The sequence below is a fragment of the Haliaeetus leucocephalus genome, unplaced genomic scaffold, assembly GCF_000737465.1.
Source record: "Haliaeetus leucocephalus isolate CR32 unplaced genomic scaffold, Haliaeetus_leucocephalus-4.0 Scaffold251, whole genome shotgun sequence".
In the NCBI taxonomy this organism is placed as follows: Eukaryota; Metazoa; Chordata; class Aves; order Accipitriformes; family Accipitridae; genus Haliaeetus; species Haliaeetus leucocephalus.
Genome location: NW_010972687.1, coordinates 852,865 through 868,238, shown reverse-complemented (window position 1 = coordinate 868,238; position 15,374 = coordinate 852,865). Strand labels below are relative to the sequence as shown.

Below are 15,374 nucleotides of genomic sequence, written 5' to 3'. Positions count from 1 at the left end.
AATATGACATAACTGTGTTAGCTAGAACTCCACTGACAACTGTGGCACATTCTGAAATAAGGGAATAAGCATCACATTTCTATTTCTGCTCATGTATACAGTCACACAGAAAATGTCAAGACAGTGAAATTCTAAATACAGTATCTAATTGCTTCTTTTGATGTATTGTATGCCTGATATGAAGATGACGATGAAATAAGTACTCTCTTGCAAAGATCTGCCTACAAAAAATACAGGTAACTTCTTTATCATGTTCAGTAAAATAAAAACAAAAAGGCAAACACACTTGATTCTGTATCCAAAGTTTGACGTTTGTCTGAGTACCCCTCTGAAAGTACAAATATCTGATTGCCACTGAAGCCTAAGAATTGCAGACACAGAGCAGTGGGCAACTGACAAAACCAGAAGGTGCTTAAAGGAGTTTCCAGAGATGAAGGAGAGAGGCTTAGAGAAACGATAAATAGCTAATACTTGGGCAAGGCTGAGGGAACCAGACTACCTTGTTCAGTTTTGTTTCAATGCTGGCCAATTGCCTTAGCTAAAATCAGTGCTAAAACCTACTGCTACTATACATCTGCAGTATAGAACTTTTATGTGACATATTTACCCCTACTACACAACATTTCCTTGGGTTATCAGGGGAAAACTGATTTTTTTTCATCACACTAGACTCAGAGAAGTGCTAAACCAGAGAATTTGATACACAGAATCATCCCAGCGTGTTAACATCAGATCCTCTGAGGTGAAGGAGAGAATTTGTCCCGTGAAAGAGTGCAATTTCCAGCTGTAGCAGGTCACTGGAATTTATGACTGTGTGTGAAAGATGCTCTATGTGGCACATGTACACTGTTGAAATTTTCTGTATATTCTTCTATAATACTTCATATCAGAGTATTTAAGAAAAAGCAGTAGCTCAGCCCTTTGTTTTAAACAACACTCTATTATTAGATACAATCAGAGGTTAAGCTTATTGCTAGCACAGGAAGGAAGCAGCATGTCTGAGGCAGGTCAGAAAAGTGCTTATGCACATTGCTGTGTTGCCTTCTACCAGACTGCAGGGGTGGTCCTGCTGCAAATAATTACAATTGGCTTGTCCTCTGTATGATAGCTGTTACCTAACACCATAAAAAGCATTTTTGAACTGACTATATTAGACAGGCACTGCAGGATATAATGGCTTTGAGCATTTTTTTGCATCAGAGAGAGAAAACACAAGCGTGGCATTGACAAGCCTACCATGCTGCTGCAAAAGCCCTCAAAGACAATCTGCGGTCTTTCATTTTACACAAATTGAAAGTTAACTGAGAAGGTCCCAAGCAATCTACAATACTTATGCGCTGTAAGATAAGCAGAGCAAAAAAGACTGCCTGACAGCTCTCACTTGACAATCCTGTTTTCATTTGTTAGCACCTCACCAACATTTACCTTTTTGGATGGAAATTCTCTGTGTCTGCTGTCTACCTCAGACTGAAAACTTCTGGAAATTTTCAGTTTAAGGAATGCTTTGTGGAGAATGAGAAAAAGAAAGGACAGGCAATTCTGCTTAGTGGAAGTCTGGGGGAATTCAGATCTTAAAAGGCAAAGACTTCACCTATGCTGGAGACTCCCCACAGACAGGCCTAAGAAGGACTTCTGCACAACCACAGGTCCCTGCAGAGTGTTTCAGGACTCAGTTCAGGTGACTAAACCAAAAGCACAGTGCTTCTCTTGTGCTTTAAATGGCATCTCTGCTAGGCTCAAGCAATGCAGAAGTAGAGATACTGTGTATTTCAACAAGTAGGGCAGGAGCTAGACCTCTGGAAGGGCTATGATGTAATTCAGGAAACAAAATCTCAAGGAGAGACTAAGAGTGAAGGATGGCCATGGAGAGGGGGAGAGGCTGCAGCTGAGACATGGGGCAGAGGCTACTGGCCAGGCAGAGCAGAAGGAAGGAGTGAGCTGGAGAGGATGAGACCTGGCCTGCCTCCGTTCTGCTGTTTCCCTGCTTTGGACAGCAAAACTGGGCAACCTGAATTGGGTTTTATGGATATGATTTTGTGTATGATATGAAACCATTCTTAGATTATTTGGTATACAAGATTGCATAGGTATTTATCTGCAGCTTGAATAGACTTTGTGCCCTAAAATAACTGCGTAACTGACAGATAATTATAATCTCATTATACTTCTGTGAGGTTGGGAAGGGTTTTCTCATTATGACCAGCACAGAAATGATGCCCAGGACGGATGAAGTGAATTGTCCAAGGTCACTTCAGTCGGTATCCAAACCAGGGATCAAATACCTACGTCTTGAGAATTGGGCCCTGACACTTCCAGCTGATCACCTTCTCCTCACTCCACAGGATTATACTGTGGTAAACAGACAGACCTTGACACATAAATGACTGAACATCGCAGACTAACCAGAGACAAGGCATCTTTAATGCTGGTTGGGCTCTGATCCCCATGATACCATGTGAACTGGTGGAAGTCTTGAGACTGAGGCACATGAGACATTTCTGCCTTGCTTTTAAACTCCAGCATCAAGATGGTGGGAGGCAGGAGAATACTCATAATGACCTAAAAGAGAGACACAAGATTCAGGAAATTAATTCAGCTGTGATAGCATACACCTGAGGCCATAGTCAGCCATGCACAAACCCAGTGCAATTCCATTGGCCTGGGAGGGAGCCACTGGTGTGGGGAATCTCTATCACACTCCTACAGCCTCCAAAGAAGTGTGTTGCTCTTGACTGTTTTGTGGCTTTGAAGAGTGTCATGGTATCTGGGAATACTTTAGATATGGCTCCCTATGACCAGAGGGCATCAGCAGCTGCCATCAGCAGCTCAGCTGGAGAACCAGCAATGCAGGGCAGTGAGAGCAGGTGGGGAGGAACTGAAGGGTGCTGAGAGAATGGGAACAGCAAAAAAACCCTCATGAATTGCATTCTCCTAATGTCATCCCACAGCTGCTTTTGCAAAGAAGTAAACCAGAAGCAAGTACTGTCTTCCCATCTTCCTTTTCTCTCCCAGACATGCACGTTCCAATCCATACTTAAGCACATTTGTCTGAAGCTGCATTAAACATGTTCATAACCACAAAGACATGTATAAAGTATCTAAACAGCATCTAAATGCTCAGAAAAAGCTAAAGTGATGTTACTTTAAACCAGGAGTTCTTCCGCATCTTCAGGCGTCCCATCCACATATCAGTCAGCAGCATCTGTGTGCAAGTATGGGATACGAAAGGACGCAGCCCCACAGACACTGCTAGTTTTAAGCAAGTTGAGTTGCTCCAGTTTTTCAGTTCATAGGTCAGCAACTTCATGGCCATCTGCTCATTCTGTTTGAATGCTTTCTCCAGCACATCTAAGGCAAGCTGCCCAAATTCCCTAGAGCAGGAAGGAATTAACAGTTAAAATAACAGGGATCAGTCAAAAATCAGAATCACAGCTGCAAAGAGGTTGGTTCAAAAACTCCATTAACTAAAGTTCAGCTAACAATCTCAGTAAGTATGCCTTCTCCCATTTTTCTTGTTGCTTTATCAAGGTATCTAGTGAAAAATAATTTGGGCAGTAAATCTATTTAGTCCTAATCACAAGGTTTAGGGTCCTTCTGTTTTCTAGAGGTTTTTTGTTTTGTTTTGTTCTTAATATCACTCAGCAATCAAAATGGACCCTACAAAGTTCTGTGTATTTCCTTCAACAACGGACTTATTACCACTGTAGGCAAGCATTGCCGACAGTTGCAAAAGTCTCTTCTTTTACACTGGCTCTTAAAAATCTCTGTAGGTAAGACTCCTCCAGGAAGATACACCTTCCTTTAAACCTTAAGCTTTGGAGCTGCATGCAAAACAAGACAGCACATCATACTGTACTCTGAATCTGAGGCATGATGTCCACAAAGCATACAATATGTCATTAACAAGAAAAACTACTAGAAAACACTAACATGAAACTATAAACTTGAAGAAAATTCTTGGTCTACCTCATTTTTTATTCACTCAGTTATTTCAGCATACATTTTTCTTTAGGTCTTACACAGAGCAGGATTTAAGCACTGATTTTAGTTTGCTTGTTACCACATTACAGATTTGAAAAGTCCAACGCATGTGTGCCATACGGCTTTTTAACAAGTTGAACTGGAAGGGAGACTGTAAGGGAAATTTTAATCTTCCACTTGATCATTTAGCAGACAGTGAGCTATGCATTACTCACCTATGTTTTAATTTTCAAATATGCAACTAGATAACATGCTAATAGCTTTCCTTTAACTCGTGACCAGACTGCACACCAATACATAGGTCCATTATATAATATGAAGAGTGGGCAGCTGAAAGTATTTCTTCTACACTTTGTAGTCCACAGCACCACTAACCTTACAAATTCTTAGTGGATTAGGAAGATATCTAACCATTCTAAGCACTGCAGAACTTTATTAACTGAAGTGAAAGGAGAACTCATACTTTGAGTACTTCTTGAGTTCTTCTGAAGTGTCATCCACCATGTTGCTCTGTTTAGCTTCACGTGCCATCGCCCTGTAGAGTTTACAAGCCACAACGGCTTTTACCATGGCTTCCTCTCCATGCTGCCAGAAGAACATTGCCATCCTTTGCCTTTTCATTAATACTGCCCAAACCAGGAGGTCGTTATAGGGGTAAATAAAGCCAGATGACTCATAGTTCTCTGCAAAGTTTATATCCTCTTTTGATTTCTTCTTACACTTATGGAAAGCAGTGGATCTTTCCTATGAATTTGTTTTTCAAAAAGAAGAAATTCTCAATGAATGGTTGAGGTTCAGATTCATGTAAATAAAACTGTACACAAATCTGAATTGCAAGTAACAAACTATTTGACTGTTATAGACATTTAAATCATAAACCACAGCTAAGATCACATTCAGATTACCAATGCTAAGAAGCTGGTAACATTACTGGAGGAAAAACACTCCTTGCTCTGTACCCATGCCACTCATAGTCTCCCCTTCCATAGTGTTGGACAGTCCCCAAACCCCTTGTTACCAAGATCCTACTTTCACTCTTTTCTTGTATTTGTGTCATGACAAGAGAAAAAGCAATCAGTAGACTGAAACATACAGCATAGACTTTTGATACTTAAAGATTATTTTCACTCTTTGCCATACTTGTAATGTAAACTTGCTATACATTTGTGTCTGGATATTTCTCCATTAAAGGCAAAGAAAAAGTCTTACTGGTATAAGTCAGGTTGTCTCAGTGCTATAATGGTTTCATTTTGGCTCAGACTAATTCCAATAAAGCCACTTAAATTCATTCTACTTTATGTTTTGTCTGTCAGGTATATGCATGTGGCGATCTTTGCTCTTCAACATTCTTTCTTTGAAAGAAAATACTCTCTCATAATTTTTCCAGATTTCAGAACTGTATCTTTTCTTAGCAGGCTTACTATAGCTACTTTAATAAGCAATCATGAAGAAACGTTAGGAAAGTCAAGAGAATTCCTACTGTTGCTTCCAAATAAGAAGAGTTTTCACCCATGCTTGATGCTCAGAAATTTGGTGATACTACATTTCAGTGAACAATTAAGTAGAATTAACAACAATTTAAGCAGAATTATGATAACTAACAGCCTGACCAACATATGTCTAAAATCTCTCAATAAAATTATTAGCAGCCTAATATGTCCTAAGCAAAGTCTAGAATAATTAATTATATTACCTTGTATTTGTAAGGCTGTGCTGTTCTGAAGAACTGAGAATGCAAAGTACTTTCAGGAGATCCCATTCTGCTACCCGTTTGATTACTCTGATGAAGGGAATGAGACAGGCTCTGGGAAAAGCTGGAGAGCACTCTCTAGATCCAAAGGCATACCAAAAAACCACAAGGAGAAGAATGCAAATTAGAGATGAATTTTGCCTGTACTTATCTCTGATTGCAATGGTGCCTGTATAAACTGATGTTATTCAAAGACTAGTGAGTCAGCAATCCTATAACTACAACTGGAGCTTATACCATCACAGAAAAAATAGCCTGTGTCACACCTAATTTAAAAAATACGTATTCTTCTGAATGTCTAAATTAAAAATATTCATTTCCCCAATAGCATCCACCATCTACAACAACAACAGGGTTTGCACCAGATTGGAATCATCCAATCTGGAAGCTCTTCCAAGTGCCTACCCTTAATAAAGAGTACCATAAGCCCTTTAAAAGACAGAAGTTCTCTGAACTTTTTGCTGACCATTTTCTCCAAAGAATGGCATGTCTAGCACCCCTGGGCATTTTGTTCAGTGTTGACTGAGCGGGAAGAATGTTACCAGCTGAATCACTAATGCTTTTCCCTGCAGTTCTAGTTATATGATCATGTGGTTTCAGCCATCCCTGTTAAGGTCAAATTTCACGAGGATACAGTGAAGGGTGTTACAACTGCTCAAATATCTCTTCTTAAACATTGTATTAAGACAATGACACACAGGAAGCTCTGTCTCTATGTTTCTGTTCACTCCAAGTAACAGGTTTCATTATTTCTTCTCATTTTCCCTACTCACCCTGAGGTTCTTCTATTAGTCATGAAAGCAGTACATGGAGAGGACGAGACATTTCTGTTGTTTGATTTTTAGCACATGGAAGTACTTTAATCAAAGTCCAGTTCCACTCTGAAAACTGGGGAGAATTCTTATGTAGTAAATCTGCTCCTTCTGTGTTGTTGGGAATTATATTCAGCTAATTTATTGAGAAGTTTAGGCTGTTTCCAAGTTAAAAGTCAATGGGGAAAATGAAAGTTTTGTTCTGAGGCAGTTTGTTTGTTTGTTTGTTTGTAGAGGTGATGCTATAGAAATGCAGACATGGCACAATGTTGTGCTGTACAGTGAAACACCTCAAGCATCTAGAAGGTGCAGAATGGCATGCATATCCAAGCATAACCTTCTGCCTGCACAAAGCCACTGCATTATGGGTGCAGCCTGGCACATTGAGCGTGAGACTTCCCCTGTGATGAAACAGTGCATCACGGAAAAAGCCCTTCCAGGCAAACACAGCTCATTGGCCTGGGCAGGAAGATGCACCACTAGCACTGAGCTGCTTCTAAAAGGTAAGACATTTGCTCAAAAGTCAGGTCAGGATGTCCATGTTGCTCTTCACTATGCCATCCTGACATGCTCTAAGTCTAGTTCAGTGCCTGTTGAATTCAATATTTCTGTGATGTGGTTCAAGGTGCAAGAGCAGAAACATGCAACTGCTTCGCAAAAGGGAAATGGTGTTTGGTACAGCCTTGTGGACCTTTACTCATGGATGACAGACAAAGAACGCAACCTGGCTACTGGACACAAAGGTAAATTTACTGAACTAACAGTTAATTTAACAATCACTGGTGGTCTTGGGGGGCAGGGAGTAGTTTGTGGAGAGATTTGTCTGTTTTATTTGCAACCTTTCCACAGTTGGCAAAGAGATTCATAAAACAGACAAGTGTGGTATTCATTTAACTGATACTCTTCAGACGAACCACAATAACAACCTCAGCTATTTTCAGGTGTCACGTTTTGGCTTTTCTTGGTGACCAGTAGTAGCCATTTCACAGAAGTTACCTTGTGTTTTCTGTAGAGATCATTGTAGAGAATTCGGAAATGCTTCCTTGTGTAGCTGCTCCGATAAGCTCCACCAAGGAGGTACTCTATCACCAGCCCAATATCAATCAGTGATATCTTGTAATCCAAGGAAAGGGTATTCTGAAACACCAAATGTCACAAGCATTTCATGATGCTGTTATACACAACATTGAACCATGTCAGAGCCCTACTACTATGAGAGGAGTCTGGAAGAAGGTGCAACTGAGAGCTCCTCCATCTGTCAGGAAAGTACACACATTCATTAGCCATATGAAACTCCCCTAGGAGGAAGAACACAGGCACATCCACATTTTCAGCCTGAAAAGTGTGACATCTACAGTCCATTGCACCCATATTGCATAGGAAATTATATTGTTAATGCTCACAACACCAGCTGCATTCAACAGTGAGGGTAATGTTTCTTCAGGTTAATCACCAACAGCCAGAGAGACTGATAAAAATCTTCTTCTTCTCATAACAAGAGAAAACTAGCACGGTATGATTTGCTCATTAAACTTGTTCATTAATTAAAAATGAAGAAGTGGATGAAGCATGTATTTAATGTTGTAGAGTAATTCCTGGAGACTGGTAATCTCTTGTAGAGGGTCAAGGCTGTCATGACAACTCGGACAGCAACCGTACCTTCTGAGTTTCTCACTGCTTCTGTTTAAAGCACCACTGCTTCCCAATTTACCTCCACTGTCCTTCCAAGACACAAGATTTGTGAAAAATTCTCTGAAGAACAGATTATTTTCCATGCAGATTTTAAAGATTATTGGTAAAACCTTAAACTACAACTCTTAGAAGTGAAAAATGGGCCTGCACAGAGATGGCAACAGAGGCACTAAGTATTCCTAGCCGTGTATGCCTTTCAGACTGTGAAAAGTCATTTAATTAACTCAGTAGACTGAGTTTTTTTCAACGGACTTTAGTGTACAGTACAGGTAAGGTAAGTACAGCCAGGTAAGGCCACCCAGCCCTGGGGACCAGAAGGCACCAACAAGCTGAGCACTCTGGGGCAAAAGCATGTCTCACAGGATAGAGCTTGCCAGCTCTGTCATTGAGAGTCAGGCAAGTGTTTCTGACTACCTATACTTGTAGATACTTCTCTGCACTAAAAAGCATATTTTATGAGGGCAGACTGCAATGTATCTCCATTCAAATGTAGCAGCAGCAAAGCTGGTCACACTAAGTGAGAAAATATTCAGAAATCCATGGTCACATCACTCTGGTGACTGTCCTAGCTACTGTGTTACCATATTTAATAAGACTGCAACTGCACAACTCATTCACAGAGCACTTACACATACTTACAGAAGCTCAGGTGAAAAAGGCTTTTCAACATTTAGACCTGTTTGCAGGTCCGAAAGGGAGTTTAGCCTACCCAATGGTGTATAAAGTTTTGAAATTGTGCACCCATTTTCTATGTAAATTCTACTATTCCATTCGAAGAGTCAAAAGCTTCCCTTTACATCACACCCTGAGTTCTCCCAGTGTCCTGAGATGTAACCAGGCCATGTGTTTTAGGCGAGGGGTCACACCAAGGAGCAAATCACTTCAGTATCAGTGAGAAAGGCAGATTTCTCAGCCTGGAAAAGTTCAATATATTTTCAACACTGAGTTCTTCCAGATCTGTCACATAAATTAGACCTCAAATATGTTCATCAGTATGGGAACACACAAACAATAGCTTGCTATGGAGACCAGAATACCCTACACCTATCTAAGAACCATCAATGGGATTGACATGAAAGTCACCCACAATAAGAAAATCATACCAGAAATCCCACTACTTGAGACCACAGAACTCTGCAAACAGTCAGACTTACGATTTTATTTTATCTTAGCATTCATACCCTAGAAAGAAATAGCAAATTAATCTAGTTTTGGATCTAGGCATCTCCTGAAGTGGAGAATAAATGCAGAAAGAACAGCTCATCCCTTCCTGGCTAAGCAGTGCTGCAAGGTACAATAGATAACAGAAACACAAAATAAATTAACTGTGTAGCTAAATAACAAGGCTGCCACTAAACTACTAACAGAGGCAGTGCTCCATGAAGTAGTCATCCACTGCCACCTTCTGTTCTCCTAGGCACCACAGCACATTAAAATAATATTATATCTTGTCACAGTATCTTTTTGTTACCGCTCAACAAGGAAAGACTTCTTTAGCTTTGGGGAAAAAAAGAAAACCTTAAAGCAATGAGCATAATAACTGCACTAATTACTAAGTCTTTTGTACAATCACTTCATAATGTCACTTTAGTACCTTGAGAAAGAGAGTCTGATCTACACAAACTGCTTGGCTTTGAAACTAAGGTACAGGACTCTTGGGAGCACTCAGTAGTAGTATGCTAGTTAATTGCTTAGGGGGATCAGTGGGATGAAGAGAAAACCACTTAGTAGATATAGAAGAGTAGTAACGAACCCATCACTTCTAGTCCTAAAATTCCCCTGTATTACCTAACAGCAGTGCGCCAGTGGACACTGAAGTTCTAAGCTACCATTTTTGCTCCCCAGCCTTTTCTATGTCTATTACCTGTTTCACATCTCGAACTAGGTGATGCAAAAGTAGATTTGATGGTCCTTGTTTCTGTGGTATGAAAAGAGAAGACAGTAAACAAACATGTCAACCTACCCTAGAAAATCTGTATAGTAAAAGAAAGCAGCTAAAAGATAGTTGGCATAAGCTACTATGATTCAAACTCTCCCCGCTCAAACTCTCCCCACAAACCTCTTCAAAAACATTTCAACACTGAACTCCAATATCTCTACTGTCTTAACTCTTGACATATTCTAGAAAGAAGTTGGTATCACTTTGGTTTAACAACATATAATTTTCAGCAAGATAAACATGTATCACATACCAGACTAAAATCAGAACATATTTCTCATAAGCTTCAGGTAAGTACTCAGTCTGGTTCATGTCAATGAATTGAAAATAAAAAGCTGTGACACCAATCCAAAAATCCAACATGACACGTAAAAATTAGAAAAATCTGTTAATTTTCAATTTTTTTTTCAAAAATCCTTCATAAAAATTTGGCCTAACTATCAAATCTCTTAAGCAAAACAGAATTCTTACCTAAAGTTGTACACTGGGATTTCAAATACTCACTGTATTGTAGAGTTCTTCCAAACGAGATATGGTAAGAAAACGGTGCATGTTCACTCCATGCTCTATTAACAGCTTCACAAAATCCACACGGTCCATCACTAAAGCATCCAGCATTGCCTGTTCCAATGCACCAACCTCCAGAAGGACAGAGATGAAGGAAAAGCTTAGAAAATTATTAACTTCTTTTGGAAATAAATAAAACACTCCTGAACAGCCAGGGATCTCTTTACCACAATGATTTGCCCTTCCGTATACTTAAAGTGCACAGTACAAAAGAAAAATATGCTGGAGGAAGAATCTGTGTAAAAAATACAACAGAGAGGGGGAGTAAAACTGAGTCTCCATAAACCCAACGTCTGTAGAGACTTCTACAAATCTAACTTTACAACCAGACTCTGATAATACATTCCCTACTCTTTAATTCACTTCAGAAGCTAATGTATGATAATGCAGGGGGTGGAGGGAAGCCTATCATTTTTTACATATGACAAAAGTCATTTCAAGGTACTGTATTTCAAGATCTCTCTATAGAACCTGAAGATCTTTAAAGCAGACTTCTTTTCAAATATGACAGAGAATCTGCATTAGGATACACTCTCTCAAAGACACCACGAAGCAGAGCTCTACCTACAACAGTGTCCAAATGGTGAAAGCACTCTACTCATGGCACTTGCACAGAGCTCAGCAGAATTTCTACATGCAAAATACCAAAGGAGTTGGACATATGAGGTTCATATAAATCCATATAAAGAATTTCTACAGAACACGTATGCACAGAAGACACACAGGGGTAAGCAGAGTGAGGATTCTGGCACACAAATGGGGCAGGTACTAGTGCTAATATGGCACTTGAAGTTAGTCTTTCCATGTACGTATTCATGTTTGGCAGAAGTGATATTAAAAGATGACCAATAAATGTTACAGAATTGTCCCATGTGAAAAGAAAACTTGTGCACTGTTCCTGAATTATTGGTGTTTCTTCCAGAAATATCTCAAAGTGACCATTCTTATATTAAATTTCCTCATGCAGTCATTCCTTGTGCCAGCAGTGTGTCTAAAGAGGTTTATACAGCTATCTGGTAATTACTAAAATGACATTTGTTGTTGTAAAGTCTGTTTGAGACTGAGCTGACATTTAAGCAGAAACACAGTTAGAGCTGGTTACAATCTCTACCTTCTGAAATTTGAGGACCAGAGTTTTAGGAAGAAATGGCCACAATCTGTGCATAATTGTGCATGTTTCCTTAAAAGACTTAAATAGACAGAAAAATACTAAGACTACATGGAAAATTGCCTAAAAATTGCTGCTTAAATATTTAATTCAGAATTTGATCACACAACCACAATAACCATGCACAAACTGTACACCCTGACAATTGCAGGTCTGGCAGACCCTGACAGTCAGAGGGGTACTCGTCTTTAATCAAGAAAGCAACTAAGTCAAAAGCAAACTTTAAAACTGCACCTGTGCATTTGCTTTTTTTTCTTTTTTTTCTTCTTTACAAGGTATGAAAAAAATAGTGTTATTTAAGATTTTTTTCCTGCTTAGTCAAAAGAAAAACTTCCAGGAATATATGTCATTCTAATTTTTGCTTGGAGAAGCAGCAAGAGATGTAAGGCTTGTTTATTACGAGCTCTTTACATCTTACTTGAAGGGGAGAACATACTCATTATCTGACAATGACTTTCATTCAAAATGGTGCTGAACAATTGCACTGACATAGATATGAACAGGTACATAGATCTTTTTCAAACAGAAGCAGAGGAGTGAGAGTAGGGGGACTGCCAGTGAATCTGTAAGGCCAGAGGATGATCCAGGTATAAAAGAAATACGCAAGGAGATAAGGCTATTGCAGAAATGGTAAATTAATTCATTGCCTCACTGCTCACCACAGAACATGTTAGGAATGGTCCTACATCAAAGCTATTCTTTATGGCAGACAAATCTGAGGAACTGTGTCAAATTGAAGTGTCAGTAGAAAAGATTATAGAATTCATCCATAAAGTGGTAGCAAATTGTCAGGACCAGGTGGTTTTCACCTAAGAGTTCCCAGGGTACTGAAGTGAAGCTGAAGTCAGCCCCTCTAACAGCAGAATGGAAGATGGTAGAAAATATACCAATTGTTAAAAAAGATAAAGGAGTCTGCAAGTTGTTAAAGTATGGCATAACAATACAGTTAGAACTTTGTAAGGACAAATATAATGAAACTACAATAACAAATAGCAATATAGGTAAATACAGCAGAGTAAGAGGAAGCAAGGTGGTTATTTTGTGGAATAAAATCAGAACTCTACCAGAATATTAGCAGGGACAATGAGGATAAGGCTATCCTATTGATAAAGTATGCTTGTATCTCCACAAAAGCTTTTGATGACAGCTTTCTTGAAGGACTTGTAAACAAATTAAGCTGCACAAGGCAAAAGGTCCTCCAATTGTTTAATAACTGATCAAATGGTAGGGAAAAAGATTATTAACAGTGGTGGGAGACCAAGAAAATCCCACATATTGAATACCGATTTGACAACACTTGCTGATGATACACAAAAATACTCACCATAATAAAACTGACTGGGAGGAGGTACAGCAAAATCTCATAATATGGGCTAACCAGCCAAAAAAGCAGGTAAAATTCAATATTAGTAAATGTGAAATAACATGCATTTGGGAAACAACCCTACCCACATGTCAGTCTTGAAAAAATTCAGAAAAAAATGTTAGTAGATGTATCTTCTGAAAGCATGAATGTAATTGGATGTAAGTTGGAAACACATAAAAAAGGCATACAGACTATTAGGATTTATACTTAGACGAGTACAGAATAATCTATAAAATGTTTGTATTTCACTAAATATCTCAATGAAGAACTCCATATCTTGAATGCTGGGTACAGTGCTAGTCTGCCTATCTCAAAAGATGACTGACACCTGAAAAAAGTACACAGAAGAGCAGAAAAGAATGTCAGAAATACAGAAAAACTGAACAGATAATCACATTGGGAAAGCCAGGAGTGAAGTGGGGGGACTATGCGACAGTTCTTTAAAATCTTCTGTGTCAAAGAGGAGGGGACTAGGAAAATGTTATTTGTAACTTCCCATACACATAGAATCACAGAATCATTTAGGTTGGAGAAGAGCTTTAAGATCAAGTCCAACTGTAAACCTAACGCTGCCAAGCCCACCACTAAACCACGTCCCTAAGCACCACATCTACACATCTTTTAAACATCTCCAGGTATGGTCACTCAACCACTTCCCTGGGCAGCCTGTTCCAATGCTTGACAATCCTTTCAGTGAAGACATTTTTCCTAATATTCAATCTAAACATTCCCTGGCACAACTTGAGGCTGTTTCCTCTTGTTCTATGGCTTGTTCCTTGGGAGAAGAGACCAACACCCACCTTGTTACAACCTCCTTACAGGGAACTGTAGGGAGCTATAAGGTCTCCCTTGAGTCTTCCTTTCACCAAGGAACAGAAGGCATCAGATGAAAATATCAGGTAGCAAACAGCCACTGAAATTTAACATTCTCAGTTTAAGATCTATTTAGTAAAGCCTTTGACACTGTTTCCCACAGCATTCTCCTGGAGAAACTGGCTGCTCATGGCTTGGACTGGCATACTCTTTGCTGGGTAAAAAACTGACTGGATGAGCAGGCCCAAAGAGTTGTGGTGAATGGAGTTAAATCCAGTTGGCGGCTGGTCACAAGTGGTGTTCCACAGGGCTCAGTATTGGGCCCAGTTGTGTTTCATATCTTTATCAATTATCTGGATGAGGGGATCAAGTGCACCCTCAGTAAGCTTGCAGACGACACCAAGTTTGGTGGGAGTGTGTCCTGGTTTCAGCTGGGATGTAGTTAACTGTCTTCCTAGTAGCTGGTACAGTGCTATGTTTTGAGTTCAGTATGTGAAGAATGTTGATAACACTGATGTTTTCAGTTGTTGCTCAGTAGTGTTTAGACTATAGTCAAGGATTTTTCAGCTTCTCATGCCCAGCCAGGGCACCTAACCCAAACTGGCCAACAGTGTATTCCATACCATGGGACGTCCCATCTAGTTTAGGAACTGGGAAGTAGGGGGGGGCAGGGATTCGCCACTCGGGGACTGGCTGGGTGTCGGTCGGTGGGTGGTGAGCAATTGCCCTGCGCATCATTTGTACATTTCAATCCTTTTATTACTACTGTTGTCATTTTATTAGTGTTATCATTATCATTATTAGCTTCTTCTTTTCTGTTCTATTAAATTGTTCTTATCTCAACCCATGAGTTTTACTTCTTTTCCTGATTTTCTCCCCCATCCCACTGGATGCGGGAGTGGTGCATGGTGCTTAGTTGCTGGCTGGGGTTAAACCACGACAGAGTGTTGATCTGCTTGAGGGTAGGAAGGCTCTACAGAGGGATCTGGACAGGCTGGATTGATGGGCCAAGGCCAATTGTATGAGTTTCAACAAGGCCAAGCGCCGGGTCCTGCACTTGGGTCACAACAACCCCATGCAATGCTACAGGCTTGGGGAAGAGTGGCTGGAAAGCTGCCCAGCAGAAAAAGACCTGTGAGGGTTGGTCAACAGCCAGCTGAATATGAGCCAGCAGTGTGCCCAGGTGGCCAAAAAGGCCAATAGCACCCTGGCTTGTATCAGAAACAGTGTGGCCAGCAGGAGCAGGGAAGTGATTGTCACCCTGTACTCAGCACTGGTGAGGCCAC

General features: G+C 40.0%; 1 protein-coding gene across 1 annotated transcript in view; it reads right to left on the bottom strand.

Moving 5' to 3' along the window:
- TRPM6 (transient receptor potential cation channel, subfamily M, member 6) overlaps window positions 1-15,374 on the bottom strand; it is an 88,221-nt gene that overhangs the window by 38,727 nt on the left and 34,120 nt on the right. Inside the window, exons 13-19 of the mRNA XM_010568728.1 lie at window positions 10,679-10,813; window positions 10,100-10,153; window positions 7,540-7,680; window positions 5,675-5,809; window positions 4,445-4,725; window positions 3,143-3,371; window positions 2,404-2,559 (exon numbers count right to left, since the gene is read on the bottom strand). Of these exons, the coding sequence (XP_010567030.1) occupies window positions 2,404-2,559; window positions 3,143-3,371; window positions 4,445-4,725; window positions 5,675-5,809; window positions 7,540-7,680; window positions 10,100-10,153; window positions 10,679-10,813 (1,131 nt within the window). The remainder of the gene's footprint in view (window positions 1-2,403; window positions 2,560-3,142; window positions 3,372-4,444; window positions 4,726-5,674; window positions 5,810-7,539; window positions 7,681-10,099; window positions 10,154-10,678; window positions 10,814-15,374) is intronic.